This window comes from Python bivittatus, unplaced genomic scaffold (assembly GCF_059951505.1).
Source record: "Python bivittatus isolate LINGU-HERP-01145 unplaced genomic scaffold, Pbiv_v1 ctg000200_np1212, whole genome shotgun sequence".
In the NCBI taxonomy this organism is placed as follows: domain Eukaryota; kingdom Metazoa; phylum Chordata; class Lepidosauria; order Squamata; family Pythonidae; genus Python; species Python bivittatus.
The window spans coordinates 1172853-1194873 of NW_028277040.1; the positions used below are offsets into that span (position 1 = coordinate 1172853).

A 22021-nucleotide genomic window follows, 5' to 3' on the forward strand; every position below is an offset into this window, starting at 1 on the left:
TAAATCTGAAATATTTTCTCATAGGAATTGTCACAAACCATTTCTTATAGGCCTGTATAGTTCAAACAAGTTGCAGAGAGCTGCTTAGAACTGAAAAATTAACCAAACACATTTTTCTGGATTTAAATTCATTATAATAGATCTGCCTCTTTCATGCTTTGGCGGCTTGGTCTGAAATGGCACGTTTATGCATTTTCTGTTGGACAGCACCCCAAATGAGCTAACCGAAGCCAGCATTCAGCAGACTGAAACTAATGTAGTGATATGTTGTTACTTGATACCTTTTCACTGAACTCCTGCTGCTAAAAAAATCCTCATTACTAGAAGAAGAACTGGAAAATCTTGTGGGTCCTGCTAATTAGGAACCAGAATAGAAACTATATGAGACACCAATATCCATGCTGCTTGTGGCCCTTCGTAATTTATATATGCCCAGAATAAAAGAAAATAATATGCATGGATCTCAAGGGTTAATGTGGCCCAATTATTAAATTTTCCTAGGCTACTAACCTCAGGACACGTAAGATGCTGTATATTTCAGGGAATCAAATTCCTAGAATTGAAAAAATGTTCTAAAATGTGACACAAAGTTCTTAGTGGCTTAGCTATTTTACTGTTTTGGCTAATTGCATTCCACCTTGTGTATGGGGTGATTTATAAATATTTTCAAATAAATAAGCATCAACATAAATTCAGTCAAGAAACTTGACTCAGCAAAGATTTTGTGAAAAAAAACTCAACTGCAGAATTTGGCCTTTCTATAGGTTACATAATTACATAAATTTTAAATGTAAACTTAATTGTTTATATTAATCTTTTCACACACATTTTCATAATGTGTATACCCATTTTTCTCTTTCTCTAGAAAAAATATATACCTTTTTCTCTATTCCCATTATTGCTACCATTTCATGCCTAACTGACCTTATAAAATGATATGTAAAATGTAATACAAAAAACAAATAGTCTCTTTAAGCTGTCTGCTGAATGATACAGTCTTGCCCAGCTCTACAATTTAAAATGTACTTTATATTATTGTACTTCTTTTTTCTTAGACTGGACATGTAAGAATAATTAATAACAAAATAATTATTAATGCAGTATGGAAGAGGTTGACACACCAGTAATTTCTGAATAATGCAAAGAACACTTGAGATGGAACTGCTGATTATGTTGATTAATCCATTTTTCTTTCTGGTTGGCAGGTTTTGTACCATTTCAAAACTCTGTTCAACTAGCAGACACAAATAACCTTCATCCTTCTGAAACACACTGCTTCTCTCAAATTGCTTTGAGCTGTCTTAGAAATGTTGATAGTTTTCAGGTTAAAGTTATCTACAGCGATTGTTTTCTCAGACCCCTGTAAATAATGTCTGCTTCCTTTGTTACCTAACTTTTCCATAGTTAGAAGAAAATCCAGTTGTTTCAAATTTTTAGGCAACTCTCTGAAGTGGTAATTCAATTCCATGATAATGACTGAGCAAATAATGGGGAATGGTGACTATTCCAAAATAAAAATGGATGATTCTATATTTATATCCTATGAAAGGGTTTTTTTCCCATGCAGCTTGAGCCACATTTGATCCATACGTGGTCTATAGTATATAGTACTACAATGAACAGGCTTAGTATTCGATCTGTGATAATCAGTCGTATTTATAAACATTCTACAGGTTTACTTTCTGGTGCCTGTTACACTCTCAGTGGGAGTTATTTCAGCTTTTCAGATACCAGCTTTCTTCAATGATAATAACCTGTTGGCTGTATTCCTGCTTCTTCTATTATTTGGGTAAGGATTTGGTTCAGTTTAATTCTATTTGAATTGAATCTCCAATTCTAGTTCTGAGCAGAGCTATTGAAATTTTTTATTTTTAAAACAAATAATTTTAAAATGTTATTACATTTTTTTAGATAGCTAGCTATAAACAAAACATAAAAGAGGGTAAATAAAAATCAACCAACCAACCCTAGAAATAAGGCATATACATTGGAAAAAGCCAGTCTAGCTGATGGGCTTCATGGATACTTATGGTACGGGATTATGAAAGAGGACAAAAATTTAAAATGACATATTATAAGACAAAGCTTGATGGGAATGGAAGCTTATGGGAAAAATAATTCGTCCAACAATCTCACCACTAGCCTCTCCTTTAAATGCTTTTCATGTCAGAGATAACTATAGTAGGAAAAGTACAATTACATATATGTGTACATCTCTGTGTGTGTGTGTGTGTGTGTGTGTATAATTATATGCAGATATGGTCCATTATTATATGCAGATATGGTCCACATGATCCATTATTATATGCAGATTATTGTATGGTCCATTATTATATGCAAATATGGTCCATATGGTCCATTCACACCCCATGAATAGACAAAAGACACAGCAAGAACTACTTCAAAAGGCCAGGATGTATCATGATTGATGTACCTACAGATTGCAAATGACAGAATTTGAAATGCTCATACAGCATCAGGACCAGATACTAGGGCATATATATAAACTGTTACTCAGATAGAACATGGAGACAGAACAAATAAAAAGTTGCATGATAAAATGGATGCAAAACTTAAAAAAAAAATAGACGCAATGCAATAATGGAAAGAATTATGGAACAAATCAGTAAAATTTACCCCAGGTTATAACTAGAGTAAACTGGTATAAAATGTTTTATAGATGGTATACAACTCTGTCAATAATTACCAAGATAGACAAATCATATAGTAATAAATGTTGGAAATTCCATGAGACAGAAGGAACATTTTACCATATGTGGTAGACATATAAAAAACCTGGAAAGAAACACTCAACACTATTCAGAGAATTTTAGAATACTAGGCATAATTCCAAAACATATAAACAAAAAAAAAATCACAATTTATTAAGATAGGTGTTTATGGCAGCAAAAATAAATTTAGCACAACACTGGAAAAGAGATACGTTACTGAAGATATCAGACTAGGAACTTAAACTTGGAGAATACGCAGTAATGGCAAAATTAACAGCATATATTCCCAACAGTAATCTAACTGAATTTACATAATAGCTTCCTTATTTATTTATTTATTTATTTATTTATTTATTTATTTATTTATGTATACATCACATTTATATATAGTGATATATATATAAATGCAAGGCATTTAAAGTATGGTTTTTAAGGGGAAAAACTGACTAAAGAATTGAAATCAGAAACATACAATCATTTAAAACGTCTATAAATATTGTACATTAGTCAGAGTACAACAAAAGGGAAGTTAGAAACTGATATTTAGTAGGGGGTTTTTTTTACATTCTTAAACAACAATTAGATTTTGGCACTTAGCTCAGAGATTCAAATCCTTACGTTGTTAATGATTTAATGTAGTTTGTTTTTTATGGTTAATTCCTCATTAGTGATACATTGAGGACTAACTGTACAATCTTGTTAATTCCTTTGTCTGCATACAGATATTATATTTCTGTGTCAATTTTTTTGCATGTCTGTTTGAGTAGAAGTAGAAGAAGGAATAGGAAGGTACAAATAAATAAATAAAATAATAAATTATGGCTGTCAGAAAAAATGTAGATCCTTGGCAATTAAATTAGTTCCAAAATAAGAAGATTTATTATTTCTCATCTTTTCTACTTATTACATTAAAAAAGTCATGTCAACAGCAGACAACTTATGGTTCTTAAGTTTTTGTCAAGAAAAGATGAATGAAACAGACCCCTTTTATTTTTAGCTATACAGAATAGCTCACAGAAAACTGGACTAGAAGCCAATTAAGTGCTTTGCTAATCTGGATTGTTTGCTTTATTTTACTTGCTGTTTCTAATGATCTGCAGATATGCAACATTTTCATGGATGTACTTATTGGCTGGAATCTTCAAGGAAACTGGGATGGCCTTTATTGTTTATGTCTGTATCAACTTATTCTTTGGCATCAACACAATCATCACTCATTCAGTTGTTTTTTTACTTTCCCAAGAAAAAGCTACTGATAAGGTAATAAACCCACAAGCATGTCACTGGCACCAACATCCAATTAATGACTTGGATGAGGAGGTGGAAGGAATACTCATCAATTTTCCAGATTATATAAAATAGGATAGAATAACTACAGTAACGTCCTAGAGGACAGAAACATTAAACATTGACAAGTTGGAGAAAATGGAATTTTAAAAAAGAATAAATTCTTATACAGACAAATGCAGAATTCTTCACTGAGGAAGAATAAATTAAATTAACAGTTATCCTTTATGTGGCTTGGTAATGATTCGCATGAAGAGGGTCTTAGATAAATGTAGTATCACATATGAATATGAGCCAGCAATGTGATATGCAATAAAGGCAAATTCTATTTGAGCTTGCATCAAAAGAAATAAAGTTTTCAAATCCCAGGAAAAAATAGTTCTGCTCTGTTCTGTCTTCATCAGATTCCTTCTCAAATACTGTGTTTTGTTCCAATCTTTAAGAAAGATTCAGACTAAATGGAACAGACACAGAGGAGGTCAGTAAGAATGATTAGGGACTGGAAGCTAAGTCCTATGCGGAGAGGTTGAAGAAATGGAAACTGGGTATGTTTATCTTTGAGAAAAGATGCCTGAATGGAGATGTGGTTGCACTTGTTAAGAGTCCGAAGAGGCATCAGGTGCAGTTTTCTATTCTCCCAGACAGCAAGGCATGGAATTATGACTTTCAGTTTCTGCAGTTAAGTGTTAGAGAAAAAGTTATTAATGATAAGAGCAGGCCAGCAGTGACCAGTTTCCTAGGAAAGTAGTGAACTCCATTTCCCTGGATGTATTGGATCCTGTCACAAAGCAGTTGAACATGATAGCTGAAATATCTCTGCCTGGGTGGAAGTTTTGTGCGTCTCCTTCCTCTTCCTCTTCTTTCCTTTTGGGAGAAATTTTAGATGCTCCAGAACTGTCACTCCACTCTCCATCGCATCATCAACTAGTGAATTTGCACTAGTCACACTTTCTCAGCCCAGCCTACCTAGTTAATGATCACCACTGCTTACCAATAATACAACACTGAGTTATAAAATACAGTCTGTTATACAGATTTTTTTTTAAAACAATGCAGGTTATTTTGTATTCACAAAACAAAAGTACAATAACCAAAGAATATTTGTTTCCTTCAGGACTTGCATGACCTTGCTGAAACACTGAGACATATTTTCCTGATATTCCCACAATTCTGTTTCGGTTATGGGTTAATTGAATTATCCCAGCATCATGCCCTGATGGGTTTTTTGAAAGCCTATGGAGTGGTTTACCCTGACAAAACATTTGAACTAGACAGGACAACTTCCAAACTGCTTGGGATGTTCATCCAGGGCACTCTGTTTTTTACCATCCGCATTTTCCTCGATGATGGAACAATTCAGAAAATCTGGTATAAAATATTAGAGTAAGTAACCATGAGGATATGGGGAAAGTTTCAAAATTGCAAATAAAATGAGGGGTAGACAAAGAATAAGTTGCAGGCATAAACTTGCTATGATTTCTTGTTTTAACAGGGCTTTATAAAATGCTTTATTAAATTAAACTGGTTAAGTTTATTATTAAATTAGGATTATATTGTAACAGGAACTGTCAAGTACACTTTGATCTACTTTGCAGTGAAAAGGCACAATGTTTATTTTTTTGCATCAAATACATGCAATTATGGAGATGCTTTATTACAGTGCCAAAATGCCAGAAACAACAAGGAAATTACCTCTGTTCTCATGACAGCTCTTTGATCCACAAAACAGTTTAAGCAAGTAGTTGTTGTATTTGGTTTAATCTAGCCTGGGCTGCAGATTAGATTAAGCCACATATCTATTCATCTAAGCATATGCCCCACTAAGCTTCACCAGTAGGTGGAAACATCTGGTTCTCTCACTTGAGCTCAGATGCTAAGTCAGGTCAGCCTGATTAGTACTTGGATGGGAAATTACAGGGGAATTCCAAGGCCATTGACTGTTTGAGCTCAGATTGCACCTTCAGCTAAATGTATAAGGCAGGGGTGGGGAACCTCTTCTCTTAATCTCTGGTCATTCTGGTTGGAATTGCTATTCCTAGTCTAATTCAGCAGTACCTTTCCAGTCATAACAATTGGGAATAAGCAGTGATTGCAAACTCAGCCCTGTTTTACTGCTTTATACATTTCACGAGTATATGAAGAAGATGGATGTTAACCAAAATGCAGCAATGGGTAGTTTTCAGTTGAGAAGCATGGGCTTCCCACTTAAATCAACAGAATTATTTTGATTGGACTGTGTCTATAATTGGGACACTACGTTCCTGGAATGCTTAAGCACAAATTACATAATATTTAATGTTTATTGACCGGTACTAAATCATTGAATTTTTAAAAAGCTTCTGCAAAGGGCTCTTGTTACATCCACAAAAAATATTTCATAAAATAACATTTAAAAATAAGGAGATAAAAATAATGATACTTGGTTTTAATTTTTGATAGATTCTTATTTAATAAAGTGCATGGTAAGTCTCCACTCTATCTTGAAGACACTGATGGGGAGGAGGACAAGGATGTCCGTGCGGAAAGAGAGCGAGTAACATTGGGCTTGGCAGATTGTGATGTGTTACAGCTCCAGAATCTTACCAAAATCTACCATCTTCCCCACCGAAGGATTGTAGCAGTAAAAAATGTCAGCGTTGGAATCCCAGCAGGAGAGGTAAGTCAGTAAAACCAAAACTACTATTTCAAAATTGGGAATTATGAGAGGTCAGCACTCTTAGTCACAAAAAATTGCTCACAGCATAAGAGCCATCTTCAGGCATTCACCTGAATGCATGAGGCACACATAGCCTGCTCATTTCTTTCCTTGCCTTCCTTATGTTCAGCAGTAGCAACACATATATAAACATAACCAGTTAAATAACCTTTTGCACTTATTTCACGTGGATCAAAATCTGCTGCATAAGGCAGATACCTTACTTTGTATAAGGGTGAGGCTGATCCTGCACAGAACTCAATCAGCCAAATCAACCCTGGCAATCAATGGGCTGACAGATGATGCGGCCAGATCACACTCATATCCCAGAACTCGATCATTTTAGGATTAGAATGGGAGGACTGCGAAAAAGTGAAGCATTTGTCTGAATGTTTCTGCTGTTCCCCCCTTGAAACTGATAATTTGGTAGCTATGAGTGCATATAAGCATGCTGTTTTCTAGATTTCTTGGGCTTTTGTTTAGTTTGTTTAAAATTGCAAATGTTATGAATAATATGAAACAATGTTTGTGTTTCAAATGGATTTTAAGTCAAAGAAACTTTGAATGCCTTAAAACTAAATGTTGGTCTTTCCCCCCCATAATTCAGTGCTTTGGCTTGCTTGGTGTGAACGGGGCTGGGAAAACCACCATCTTCAAAATGCTGACAGGAGACATTGGTCCAACTGATGGAAAGCTACTGGTGCAAGATGAAGCTGGGTATGGAGGACAGATTCATTCTCCACAATGGAAAATAAGCAAGTTAGCTGAGAAAATACATCCAATATGGAACAAAATAATTTGTGTTAAAAAGAAATCCAAATAGTAGAATAGTTTTCAATTACTTTGATGGTGCTTATTTCTGTAATGCATTTCTAACTATAATACAGAGATTGAGGCCATATGAAGCTTAAACACAAATTTTGCTTAATTATAGCATTTCAGAGTAATTCTCTTTCAACAATGTTATTTTTAATAAATTCACAAGAACTGCAAGTCACAGTTGCCAATCTCCCACTTCAGCTGAATAACTATGTGACAAGTGCTTAGCCATGAGTGACTCCCATGGTGTTCTTATGCAGCTCTTGAGCTCTTGAAAATGTGGCCTTAAAAGGGAAATGCAAAATGGACACCAAAATCCTCTTAGATTCCCCCCAAAAAACAGAGAGAAGATTGGTCTTTTACAGGCTGGATGTGTTAAGTGCAATGAATTGGCTTAAGCCAAAATAAAATCATGCTTTATAAGCCAATCAATAGAAGATTATCCATAAATGTGGATTTAGCCAGATGCAATCTCAGATGTGTAGAAGTCAGGTATGATGAGATAGCAATGCCAGGGACTGTGTACCTCCTACTATAAATGCTTGTACAAGTGTTTGCACAGGACTTGCTGCTAATGTTAACTTCTAAGCACTTTTGAGAACAGTAACCTTTCCAGACTTAACAAAGAATCAATTTTTGCAACTCAGATCCTTGAGTGAAATTAATGGTATGCACTGGTCACGATTTGGGTACTGTCCTCAGGAAGATGCTCTAGATGATTTGCTGACTGTTGAAGAACACATGTATTACTATGCACGATTACATGGCATCCCAGAGAAAGATATTAAAGGGGTAAGTAAAATTAGGATTAAGTAGAAGTACAGGTGCTTTGCTGGGAAGTGACATTGTAATGCTGGAATTTTGCTTTTAAAAAAGTTTAAAACTGAATGTAGTCAAATGCATATTTTGGACTGAAAACCCTCTAACTACTTCATGCAACTTCTCCGTGGTGTTCAGTTGGGTCTCTTTCTTAATTTTCCCCTTTGAGGCTTGTCCAGGCTGTATTTTCAAGAGTTGCATGTCTGGTCCCAGCTGCATTTCAACTGCTGGCCTGCATTTGGAAGCAGGTTTGATTGAAAGTAGAGGCCAGAGTTTGGCTGTCTATAATTAATCTTTGGCTATGATTATCTTTCTTCCCAACAGACCTAGCTCCTTTCATGGTGGAGGATGAATTCCATTGCTCATGGAAATGGATCCACTTATAACTTATTCTGGGCTACATGGAACATTTCTTCAAGCAGCAAATAACAGATCTAGGGTGCCTTGTGCTGTAGCTCATTTCATCAGATGCATGCAGTGGCTGTATCAGATCAGCCACTCTGTCCATCAGTTTACCAGACTTCTGGCTACTACAGACTAACACAGCTCTCCTATTAAATCACAGGAACTAATTATTCCATTTCATTTGGCATTAATAAAGATAACTTAGAACAGTGTTCCTTAAACTTTTTTTCTCTCAGGACCCTTTCCCACTTTTACAAATTATAGACGACCCCAAACGAGCTTATATTTATTGATATTTATGGTATTAAAAATTAAAATTGATGCATTCCTAGAATATTTATTTATTGAAATGTAAAAATAATATTAAACTCTTTAGTTATTAATATAAATAAAATGTTTTTTATGAAAAAACCCTATATTTTTAACAAATAAAAAATAATAATGATTTAACTTTTTGTAAATACCTTAAATATCTGGCAAATAATTTTGATTTTGTGGACACTTGAGAAGATCTTGGGGTGACCCCCAGGGGTCCTAGGACCTTCTGAGTACCACATTTTACAAAGGATTTAGAGAGATTGGAATATATTCACAGCAAGATGATTAGGGAACAAGACTAAAGGAACTGGAAAATTTTAACCTTAAGACAGCTCTCTTTAAGTATCTTCAAGGATGTCACTCAGAAGAAGGCCAAGGTTTGTTCTCTTTCAACCTGGGAACATGGGATCCTGGATATAAATTACAAGAAGGCAGATTCTGATTGAATATTAGAAAAAAACTTGCTAAGAGTAGCATGACAGTGGAAACAACTACCTAGAGAGTGGTAAGCTCTCGTTCACCAGATGTGTTTAAGCAGAAACTAGACATTCATCTACCCTAAATGCTTTAATTTAGATTCCTTCATTGAGCAGATGGCTGGACTCAGTGGCTTGAGTATCCTCTTTCAATGTTATGGTTCTAGGATTCATGGTTTAGTCTTAAACTGCAGGAAGGCTGTTAGTTAGTTTACTGCAAAAGATTACCAAAGCTTACTTTAAATTCTCATTTTAAAAGATTTTAAAATGCCTTGTATTCCAAATGTTCACTCTTTGAATTCTGTCTAATTTGAATAATTATATGCATATAATTAAAAACAGGGACGGGAATATAAAGGTAGTACCATATAAATATTTGCAGTGAGTAGAAAGTTTTTCTTGTCTGCATAAAGAAGCTGTTGTACATGATTAGGAGGCCATTAACTTATTCCTACTACTTGCCAGAAGCAATTTTTAAAATGGAAAAAGGGTATACTTAAAAATAAAGGAAAAAAGTATGTATATGTAATTTGACTGAATAAATATAGACATACAGATCTTTTGAAAAGTTCTGAATCATAATGGAGATTAGTAAAAGACAGACGTTATGTCAGGTTTGGATTTACTGCCCAATACATATGTTATATGGATTGGGGGGGGCGGAGAGTATGGGAGCCGAGTTCAAGTGGCACGAGAACAAATATGCAAAAATACAGCCTTACAAAACAAAGTTAGCATGAGAGTCTTGTGCACACAGTTATGTCTTCTTTTCTAATCCCAAACTGGTTGCTACAGATTTAGCTATTTTTGATTTTAATGTGTTTGCTTAAAACTGAGGGTTAATTAACATTAAGGATGAACTTTAAAAAGCCAACAATTGATAATTGTAAAACTGGCAAAATAGTTCTTCTACCTAAAATTAGGTACAACTAATTATATTGTCATACCATAATTGTTGAAGAATGATCATTTTTCTGAATCTCTTCTGCACAGATTGTGCTTCACCTTCTTTATCGACTTAATCTGATGCCTTACCGACGTAGAGTCGCCTCTATGTGTAGTTATGGCACCAACAGAAAGTTATCAACTGCTCTAGCCCTTCTGGGGAAACCATCAATTTTGCTATTGGTATGAAATGTAAACTTTATATAGTGGGGAATTATTGTGATTTTTCATATTCTCTAAAGTCTTGCAAAGTAATAGCTGCAACAAGATAGAGAATACTGTTTTGTTAAAGCCAGAGATTGTGCTCAGCATGTTTAGACAATTAATTACTGTTCTGCACAGAAAGAGCTTATTCGAGCTTGACCAGAGAAGATCTCCCCTTAACACAGCTGGAAATATCCTATTTTCACTTATTTTCTTTTCTAAAGTCTCCTGCTATTTAATACTGAGAGGTTCTAGGGGTAGGCAAGTGTTTAGTTTCCTTTTGTTTAATTTTATGTAGTGCTCCATGGGTTTGCATACTTTAAACTTTCTGTCCATAGAACTATGGATCTGATCCACATGTCCTGACAACTCCACCTTTTCCTTTTGGTTGCACAAATAATAAACATTATTAGGTTGCCACTTGTTTAACGGTTTAACAGAATAAACTATTAAGCCTACACTCTCCACTACAACTGCAAGGTGTGTACAAACTGTCACGCTTTGCTCCCCATGATTTTGGAGGCAAGTAGATTATGAACCCACTTGTGGTAGGGTTACTTTGAGACATGCTCCCTTCCTTTTGGATGCTAGCCGGTGTTTCATCTCTCTACTATCATTGTTTCACCTTCGCTCCCTCCCTCAATCTTTTTGAAACCAGCTTCTCTTCAGCCTTTAAATAAGCAGCCTCACTTTTTCTCAGTGCAAGGTCTGGATAATAATGGAAGATCTCCAAGTGGGCTTTTGTCGGCTTGTTTGCCAATTTCCCTGTATGTGCTGGTTTCAGTCTCTTCTCCCCCTCTCTCCCAAAGCCAGATCATGCGGTAACCCATCAGCTACAGTTATTCTGCTCTATTGAATCTAGCTAGTTCCACAATGATAATGTTAGGAGGTCTGCCTCCATCCTCTCTGACGCTATTTCTGGCCTGTTCTCTTCCTGTGTGTCTCTTGAGTTCATATTATTTTACTATCCCTGACTGGGATATGGAAGGCAGACATACAGCACAGAGAAGTCCTAACACAGATCTTGAAGTTATTCCCACCCCATTTGTTCTGTATTGCCCCATTTTTGAATGTTTCCACTGCTGGATGGTCATGTGCTGAAAGGAAATGGGAGCAAAACCAGAGAATAAAACCAATCACGCTACTTATAATGAGCGGCACACTCACCAGTCAGGACAACAAGATGCAGGAGAATCCACAAGAGGGGCAATAGAGGGAGGATAGGGATTGGTGATGGGAGCAGCAAAGTTATGCTGACAATGTTTTATGTCAACACAGAGGGCAGTAGTGTGGAAATGAGCACTTAGTCAAAAAACACTATTTCATAAATAAATTCCGGGGGGGGGGTGCCATATAAATAGAAAAACAGTGTTTAGAAAAGAACCTGACCCAAGTGTCAGTAGGAAACATTTCTATAATGAGCTGAGGAACAATTTCCTCCTTAGGGCAATGGCATTTAGCCTTCTATCTGATTATCAGACTGTAATGTGTCTGGATAATATGTTACCACCAAATACTTTTATCTCTATCACTAGCTTCCAGTCTTGCACATCTGCATTGCTACATTTACTTTCAACCCTGTAATATTCTTTAGATCTCTTTTATAATACAATGTGCCTATATCCAATGTTACTTTCATCTATTATATGGTTAGAATTGACTTCAGGTTTGCCATTAAAAACATTTTTGACATCACTCATTATTTTACTGCTGTTTTTGATATAAACTCTGAATCTTCTATGCTACCCTGGGTTAATACAAAGGTATATATTAAATCTCCAGGGATTGCTCTCATTTAGATGAAATTGTGGCTCAACCCCTCCCTAGAAACTCCTGGGACCCCATTTGGACCCTCCCTCTTCTCCATTCATCCAGGTTGTTTCAGTCCCTCTCCTGAGCACATTGAAGTTATGGACAACCAACAGTATTTAAATTAGCAAACAACAGTGCATTAACAATAGATTGGTAACATAAACCAAGCTGCAAAAATAGAACAAAACATCCTATTTCCTCTCAAGATCCAGGTTTGCTAAATGGCTTTCTATATCACTCACCTTATTCACAGTTATTCCATGCCTGCAGCAACACAGAGACCACACATTTACAAGCATTGTATATCCAGTAATTCTCCATCTTAATGGCATAGGTTGTTTCCCTTCAGCTTTATATATGTATGCTTAAATAGGGAATAAGTCCCACTGAGTTCAAAAGATGAATATGCACAAGACATATTTTTCATCCTATTGCTTATTGGGCAGTGGATAAGCTTGTTGGCATTATGGATTATTTCTGTGTTCTGTATGCTCTCCACTTCCCACATCTGTTCTGGTATGTTGGGAGAACCTTCAAAGCATATTTGGAGGGATTGAAGAAAGGGTATCAAAGGTGTTTGCTTGATATTGGATTCTACCTTTTATGTTTATGTTATACAATACAATATGTATAACATAGTCCCATAAAAAGTAAGTGCTGGTGTACATTGTATGACATCTAGCCTCACAGCACCATATCTGCATTGACATTACAGTGGCACAACTCTGTGTCCCCTGAGTTTTTGAGAAGAATTCAGAAAAAGAAGAAACTTCATGTACTGCTTATTTTTCTTTCTATTTTCAATCATTAAAAGGAAAAGGAAAAAATAACCAGTTACATTTCAGGTCTAATGGAATTCAGCTCATCCTTAATTAAATCAGAAGCTCAGCTTTCCTAGCTAAGAATTCTCATCTTTTTTTTTTCTTTCTTTCTTTTGTACAATGTCTATCCATTTTGTTGCTTAACAGTGAAGTCCTATGACTCTTTACTCAGTAAGAAGCCCTTCTAAGATGGCCTTATTCACAAGTGAGTGAAGAATTTCACTGTATAGCAGCAGTTATGTTGTAAATGTTTAGGGTAATGTTCAACAAAATTGCTGGAAGAGCTAACATGAAGGCTATTGGTGCTTTTAAAAATATTAAGGAAAAAAACCTTTTCTTGTAATATTCATTGTCAAATGATTTTATTTTAGGATGAGCCGAGTTCTGGCATGGATCCTAATGCGAAGAGGCATCTGTGGAAAATCATCACTGAGGAAGTGCAGAACCAGTGTTCAGTGATACTTACTTCACACAGGTAGAATATATAAACGGATGCATAATGAAAACGCTCAGCTCTACATATCGTATTTCTTTGTGAGGTATAATTTAGGCAATGTGTTGGAGGAATTTAGTTAAGTTTCTTTAAACTCCAGCGATCTCCTTATAATTGTAATGGCAAGTCTAACTCAGTGGAGAACTCTGATAGACCTCTGCACATTGGGGATCACTGCACACTGGCTGGGCTCAAATCCAATCCATGAAGGTTTCATGACCTCAGATGGTTTAAAGAGGTTTTTCTCCGGGACAAGCAAAAGGCTGGCAATTGGCCAGGGTGGAGTGGGGGTAACATCCAGGGTTGGCTGCCCTGCTCCACATGTCTTCTGAGTGGATGTCTCTACTAAATAAAAGGAACTCAGTGACCTTAATTGCCCCTTCCAGCTCCAAAATCAAATGGATCCTATGGATCCTCAGAAGTCTACATTGCACAAAAGGAAGTTGTTATAAAATCGCATGTAAAAAGAAAGATAAGGAAAAAAAATCACGATTGAATATGAGTGGTAATTAAACATTAATTAATGAATAATCACATATTTGTCTTCAAACAAGTTATATCATGAAATTGCAAGTTTTATTTATTTAATGACTTAATCCCATCTTTCTGCCTTTAGATAGAAAGAATTCATTGTCTGATCCAGCCAATTGATCTTCATCCCGGTAGAAGTCTATTCTTTTCTATAAGCTCAACTCCATTCCTAGGTCCATATACTGTTGTTACTACTGTTGTGCAGCAGGTTCATCACTCAGCCAAGTGCAATATAAACTTGTGGGACCTTGCACTTAGTGGAACCTATCCTCCAGGACCTGGATAAACCAGAGGTGACAAGTGGAGGAACATAGTTGGAGAGTGAGATTAGAATCACAGAGAATGGCCCATTGAGGCCACTGAGTCCAACTCTCAGCTTTCTGCAGGAATCCAAACTAATCCCAGACAAATGGCTACTCAACCTGTACTTTAAAAATCAGGGGAACTCACCTTGAAAATTGGTTCCACTATTGATTAGCAAGGCCATTGAGTGATTTGCTACTAAAGTAATAGAAAGCATCTCTTCTTCCCTATTCCTGGTGTTTTCATCCCTAGAGAATCTTCCTCTGATTATCTGATTAGCCTGTCAAGCAATTCCAGTCCTTCTTCCAAATCTTGTGAAATGTGATTCCCACTATCTTCTCCATGAGAGGACAATGCTTCTGATTATAACTGTATTGTACAACTATCCTGCTAAACTGATAAGAATTCATACTTTTCAGTCCCATGTTGCTTGTTATTGATCGATATATAGATTGGATATTTTTTAGAAGATTGCAGAGAACAAGATGTGTTCCAGTCATCAGACATTGTTCTAGTTTTTCATGCTGACAATGCAGTTCCTTTTGGTTTTCAGCATGGAAGAATGTGAAGCTCTCTGCACACGCCTGGCTATCATGGTAAATGGACGTTTCCAGTGCTTGGGTTCACTGCAGCACATAAAAAGCAGGTTGGTAAAATGTCTCTTTTGTGACAGCTCTTACAGATTACTGTGCCACCCAACTGAGCAAGGAGTAAACTATGTAACAGCAATTTTTGCTCTTTTATAGGGCAAAGGGAGGAAATGATACAAAAATTACTGAACAAGTCATGTTTTAGCTTTATGGATAAGTGAGCCAAGGGCATCTAATATCATGATGTCATTGCTTTACACCACATCTTTGTACCATAACTTAGATATTCAGAGCATGATTTGTCATACTCAAGCACCAAGGCTGAGCGTAAGAGTCAGCATGCTGTAGTAGGAGCCCTCCCTATGCAAAACAGCTACGCTGCAGCTCTCAGATCATTCTAACCTTCTGAAATGTAAAACTGACCCAGATCCTTAATGTGCTTTTGGTAGTACTGGAAATTAGATTTCATCTGGTTTTCTAGAAGCACTGCTTGGGATTAGTAGAATTTTTATTTCACTTTGTATTCAATAAAATATATTTTTCATGTTTTCCTCTAGATTTGGAAAAGGATTCACTGTGAAGATGCATTTGAATAACAGTGCAGACAGTATTGAGAAGCTGACACAATTTTTGCAAACAAACTTTCCAAATGCACATTTAAGGGTATGTATTTTTACATGCCTATATTATGAAATGCCTCTGTGTCCCATTAACTACGGTCAAGTTTTCACTTAAAAGTCTGGTTACGTCTCTTCAGGCTGCAGGGAGGTTTCTAACATGATGGAATATTCTTTCATGCGCTTAAACGAGCAGCGTATCAATAAGGCTAAGCTAAAGTGCAAAAAAAGTACAAGGAATGTTTTGTATAGAAGAGAATGTAGTAGTATGAGTACCTGTCCAGCCACAGACTAAGAAGAGGCCAAATTATTCTTATTAATGCTCTGATAGGAATTGTTAGTATCCTGAATTGCCTGCAGCACTCACAAGGTAATATTACCAGCCAAATATTATCACGGGTCATTTTTGTATAAAATTAGAGTATGCCATGAGCTTTATAGCCTTTTTCTCATTCAACTTTAAGGATCTCACCACATTCTTGTAAAAAGAGGAAAACAGAAGTCAACATTCACACTTTTGTAAGGTTCCTTTGCAAGTTTGGATGAGTCAGTTTTCTAAGAGGCTGGCAGCATAAAAGGACTAATGGTTGAATTAGTTCCTGATTAATGCCACCTACTAACACTGGATTCTTATTTATTTATCAAATGTATGAGGCCATCCAGCACTTAATGACTCTGACTCTTATGGTTGATTCTCAAGCTCCTTGTAGAGAAGTTGTGAAAAAGCATCCAGGATTAATAGAGAAGGCCCTGGGAATAGTTGTACACTAGTGTTATGAAAGAACTGGCACAATCCTGTAAAAATGCCAGGCACAAGTGAACCAAGATTGGAAACATGCTGACAGGTGGACATCGGTTAATTTCCAAATCTACATTTGTCTGCATTTAAATTTTATTTATACAGGACCATCAACTGAACATGGTGGAATACCACATCCCAGTGTCTGCAGGAGGTGTGGCAAACATATTTCAACTTCTAGAAATGAACAAAGCAGTCTTTGAAATTAAACACTTTTCTGTGAGTCAAACAACTCTGGAAGAGGTAAGCAATAAACTTGTCTGACTTGTTATTGACATAACCGCCCAGAGCCACTCTGTAGTGAGATGGGCGGTGACAAATTTGAAATATAAATAAATAACAGAGTTAAATTGTAAGAAACATAGACTTCTGGATTGCAGCCCCTGGAATATTGAGTCTCTTTCTCTAGTTTGAGGCACGATAGCTTACAACTAAAGCTTCCTGACATAAGCAATTTAAGTCCATTTCTGAAAAATTTACAAGAAAGCAAATTAATTTCTTTTTCTTTTAAAGTATTCCATCTCATTTTAGTGTATTTTCAAAATAGTTAATAAATTGCTATTGCAAGCAATATAAAATACCATACTAACATCTGAACACTACAACTTCAGTATTAATGTATTCAGTATTCCTAATGATCAAGGACTTGGAAAAATAGGTGAATTTTAGCCTTATACCTAAAAAATAACACTCTTGATATTTGGGCAAAGAATTCCACAGTAAAAGCACAATCATCTTAATCTCCAATGGTCATTGGCGTAAGGGCTGAAATGTGAAGGCTGATACAGGAGACGTGTTCCAATATGAACTGCATTTGTGCTCCACCTCTCTGGGTGGAATGTAAGCCCTCAGCCCCCAGCATAGGAATCATCTGTTGATACCAGCCAGAGGCACATGAGTCGGTCGGCTTTGTCTGAATTCCTTCCATCCGATCTCTGAACAGGAAGAAACCACAATGTACTGTTTGGTTCATTGAGGTTTAATTTTACAAATGTGGTATGTGAACTGCCAAATATGAGATATCCTAGCAATAGCTGCAGATTTCTTAGTCCTTCATAAGCAACTGTTTTATTTTAGCAACCAGGACATAAATGCTTAGATTTCATACATAAACTAGTTATACATATGTACATATATATCCATGTGGCAAGAAATCTCATATGTTTTCTGAGTAGGAAGATTAACATATGTTTTAACTAGTAGGAAAGTTATCTTTATATGCTCATAAATATCCTGACTTGTATTGATATCACTGTTTGTTAAATTAAATACCAGACGGCACTCACAGCCAGTCTCTTTTTTACAAAAATGTTCCTCAGACCTCCTCCATGCATAACAATTGGCATGAGAAATTCCTTGGTGCTAATGGTACTGTTTTTCCTGTTGCTAATTGTCAAATCTGGGTGGAATTGCTATTGATATTGGACCAGAGAGAGAACTCCCATTCCCAAATATCTGGTATTTGATTTTTTAAAACAATCTGATTGGTAATCATGTTTTTGGCGACTAAATGTTGCCTTCTAGCTGCAAGGATTTGACATACGTTCTATGTACAAACTCTTATTTCGGATCAAAGGGACTTGACCTTCCTGGATGTTGCCAAATACTATTATGCTGCCCGCAAGATAAGATCCAAATTGACTTAAGCCCCACAATTGTAATATAGCACAGTTGTGGCTAACTCTTGAATAATTTGCAATAAATATACACATAGATAGATTTTACATTTTGCCTAGTTCTGTCTTAGAATCTTAGTTTTATGTCACTAATGTTAAGTACTTAAGACAAAAACCCTGTTTCCTAGCATTATAGACAGTTTATAATATTCTGAAGTATTAGAAATTGTAATATTCTGTTCCAGCCTTTTGCTTGTGTTTCATATCTGGCCTTTGACTTCTACTTTTAAACTGTTAATTGTTTTGTTCTGTGCTGGTCTTTGAAGTAAACATTGAATTGAATTGAATTGAAGACTTTGATATATGATTATATTGATTAATGTTTATTTGACTTAGATTTTTGACAGTGGTCTGGATACTATCTTATTTAATGTTACATTATATTACTTTTGTTTAATACAGTTATCACATTTTATTTTGACTTCTATTACGTTTTTGTCCTGTTCTGTTCCTTGACCATAATAAAGTTTGTTGTTGTCCTAAGTAGGTACACTAGGTGTAAGAAGTGCATCTAGAAACTCTATAAAACAGAATATATTTAATTACATATAATATGTTTTTGTTTCATTTTAGGTTTTCATCAACTTTGCTAAAGCTCAGACTAGCCCTGATATTTCAGATGCAATCTCCAATACAAGTTCAGAAGCTTAAGGGAACACAACTGCTATTTACTAAGCCTTATGCCAAAAATTCCCGACTGCTCTATTAAGGCTTTATTTTTTGCAAGTTATTTTATGTATTCATTTTGTAATCCTACCATGAATCCTGAACGAAAGCACTCCTCTTTATATCAGATTGCTCTTTTACTTCTTTCTCAAGTTTCATGAATTACTTACATAAAGAATACAGAGCAGAAACAGGTATATTTCTCTTTGTGGGTTCATGAAGTTTTTTTTCCCTCTCCAGTTCCCAAGAAGTATATTGATTAAAAAAGAAGAGCTGTGTGTTCAGGAATATGAACTAAAGATTGCTATATACATGGTTTATGACAATGTTAAATAAAATTATTTAAAATGATTGCATAATCTGTTAATTTCTAGAGCCTTCGTTTAGCCTTTTGGCAGAAGAGAGTGTTTGTATTTCCTTTTTCCTTAAATGCTTTAAATGTATTTTTCTTACTCCTTTTCCTTAAACAATGTTGCTTACCTGAAAGGGAATAGCATGATGATGGTTATGTATGAATGTATGAAAGTGTGGCAAAAGATATTTCCTTACAGTGGCCAAAATTTGGCCACCTATAGTATATTCTGCATGGAATTTGGGGTAATATTGCATAATATTAATGAGGACCTTACCATTTCATACCTGTCTCTTTGTAGTAAGTATTCTTTTTTTTTTCTTTGGAAATAAATAAAAGCACACACTGTACTCTGTAAACATACATGAGTACTAACAGTTTATTTCCTGGGTATGGAGTGCAGGGTAAGAGGACTTTTGCTGCAACAGGATTTGCAAGTAGTTTGATCGGACAGGGCACTGTGAATTATATTTCACATTCTTCCTGTTGGTGAGCTGGGGAGAGGGCAGTGATCTGCCCAAAATGGTCTTTGCCTGTTTGTACATTTCAAGATCAGTGGAAGGTCAGTGTTAAATTGGTGAATCAGCAGGGGAGAAGTGGAAGAAATGTAGAGTGGAAATGCCCTAAAAGTTACAGCTGCATTTAGTCAAACTTCCTTTGAGCTTGAGTCCTAGTGATTTCAAAGTCATGTCCATGCAATTTTCTTGCTAAGAGGATAAAACAGTTTGTGATTGCCTTCTGGAATGTTTTTGACTCCCAGACTAGCCTACAGCTTTAGAATTCTCTAGATCTCCCATCTACCAGGCCTGATGGTGCTTACCTTCTGAACCTGACAACACCAGCTGGTTTCTATCACCTGCTGAACAATAAATATAAATGTGCCACAGGTTCTTCTTCAGTCCTCAATGCATCTTAATATTGCTACAATCACCATCCTTTTCCCTGCCACAATATTATAGGTGATTGACAGACAAGAATGGGGGGGGGGAGAGAGAGAGTCAAGTGTATGTGCTTTCTAATTCCTCTCCCCAAAAGAAAGAAAAGAGCATAAACACTTTGCTAGCAGAGTTCAGTCTCTCCAACACTGAGGAAGAGAAGGAGGAAGCAGAAGCAGACCAGAAGGCCACTTGTCATGAATTCTGGTCCAGCAGGAGTGGCATCTGTTAATAAGATGCCCCCAGGTTCCACTCTGGACTCCTCAGAGCACCACCCCAAGTACATGGTGACACTGGGTTGAGAATCTGAAGGCTGAGAGGAAGAAAAGCCCTAGGATGGGGAAAAGCCAGTGCTCCCAAGTAAACCAGATAGACGTGATAACCAAATACAGTACACCTACATAGACTGGGTGGGTGGGTGGATTGGGCTTAGAACTTGGGCTAGGAATCTTAATATTTAGGGGTGACCCTGCATTGGGAACATCTGGCTACCTGCAATCCTGTCCTGAATCTTTGGATTAATGGGACTTCTACCTGATTTTGCCTAGGTTTATTCCTCTTGGATTAGGGTCTTGCATGTTTTGGGTTGATTAAAATATTGCACTGCTTTGGGACCCCATTTCTGCCTGCCTCTTGTAGCTTGGAAGGTCCCTCTCTGCCCGAGCATGGCTTGTGGGGACAGAACAAATATTGCCAGGGTTTTTGCAACATGTAGAAAACTGCAGGGACTTGTCCAGACGGTTGCCAGAAGTCAACAGACTCGAAGGCACAATAAAATTGTTTTTACTTTTTGATGTTTTGAAAGTCAGAAAAGTATCTTTAAAAAAATTTAGAAGTCTTTTAGAAAGATATCTTTAGAAATTCTAAAAAGTGTTAGAAATGTTTCAAAATTACAGAAATGCCTGCCTTTGCTCTTCCCTTTTCCTTCCAATCCTTTTTTTTTTCCCATCTCTTTCTGAAGGGACTGCATCATGAGAAAGTACAGTGCCCTGACATTTGGGTGTTTGTAGGAGAATCAGCAACCTAACAGCCAATGAAGTATTTTATCTTCATTCTTTCAGTTTCCAAAAACTGCTTACATGTTGCCATCAAGACCTTTCTTATAAAGAACTGTATTTTGTTCTCAAAACTATTTTAGTGCTTGATCCAAAATACTATTTTCTTCTTAAAAATTGCTTGTGCTCATGTTGTTTCTTCCAAATGCTATTTTATTCTTAAATCTTATTATTTTGTTATGCTGAAACCAAACTCCAAACAAAAACATCATGAAACTATATTCAGTTCCTCAAATTCTGCAGAGGACTGAATTATTATAGCCTTAAGACTGTAGATAACATGACCAGAATTACAACAAGCTACTTGCAGAAAACAGCATAATGCATTTTCAAGTTCTTCCTAGCTCTTTTTCTGCTTTTCAGTATTATTGCTGTTCCCATCTTGCATTCTATTGCATGACACACAGCATCAAATTGCCCGTTTCTTTAATGATAGACTTGCTGTAGCTGCAACGGGTTCAGGGAATGAATGCTAATGCTTTGAAGCCAATCTCTAATTCCAGGCAGCACTTCTCTTCATGATGTCAGTGGCATATTGCTGGGTAGAAGAGGAGTCTTCATTCTGATTTGTCCTGTGCTGTTTTATGTTTGATTGAGAGGGGTGGAATGAGAACGCCATCCTTTGAAAAAATAATCTATTGAAATGGTTTAGTGAACTATAGCATTACGTT

The 22021-nt window shown here is 36.2% G+C and overlaps 1 protein-coding gene across 1 annotated transcript in view; it reads left to right on the forward strand.

The window, feature by feature from the left end:
* Nucleotides 1-19359, forward strand: part of ABCA12 (ATP binding cassette subfamily A member 12) — a 128442-nt gene extending 109083 nt beyond the window's left edge. Inside the window, exons 43-54 of the mRNA XM_088135812.1 lie at nt 1674-1789; nt 3833-3992; nt 5134-5402; nt 6459-6675; nt 7322-7431; nt 8181-8325; nt 10545-10679; nt 13705-13808; nt 15214-15306; nt 15808-15913; nt 16772-16909; nt 18916-19359. Of these exons, the coding sequence (XP_087991938.1) occupies nt 1674-1789; nt 3833-3992; nt 5134-5402; nt 6459-6675; nt 7322-7431; nt 8181-8325; nt 10545-10679; nt 13705-13808; nt 15214-15306; nt 15808-15913; nt 16772-16909; nt 18916-18993 (1671 nt within the window). The 3' untranslated portion in view covers nt 18994-19359. The remainder of the gene's footprint in view (nt 1-1673; nt 1790-3832; nt 3993-5133; nt 5403-6458; nt 6676-7321; nt 7432-8180; nt 8326-10544; nt 10680-13704; nt 13809-15213; nt 15307-15807; nt 15914-16771; nt 16910-18915) is intronic.
* Nucleotides 19360-22021: the final 2662 nt, after the last annotated feature.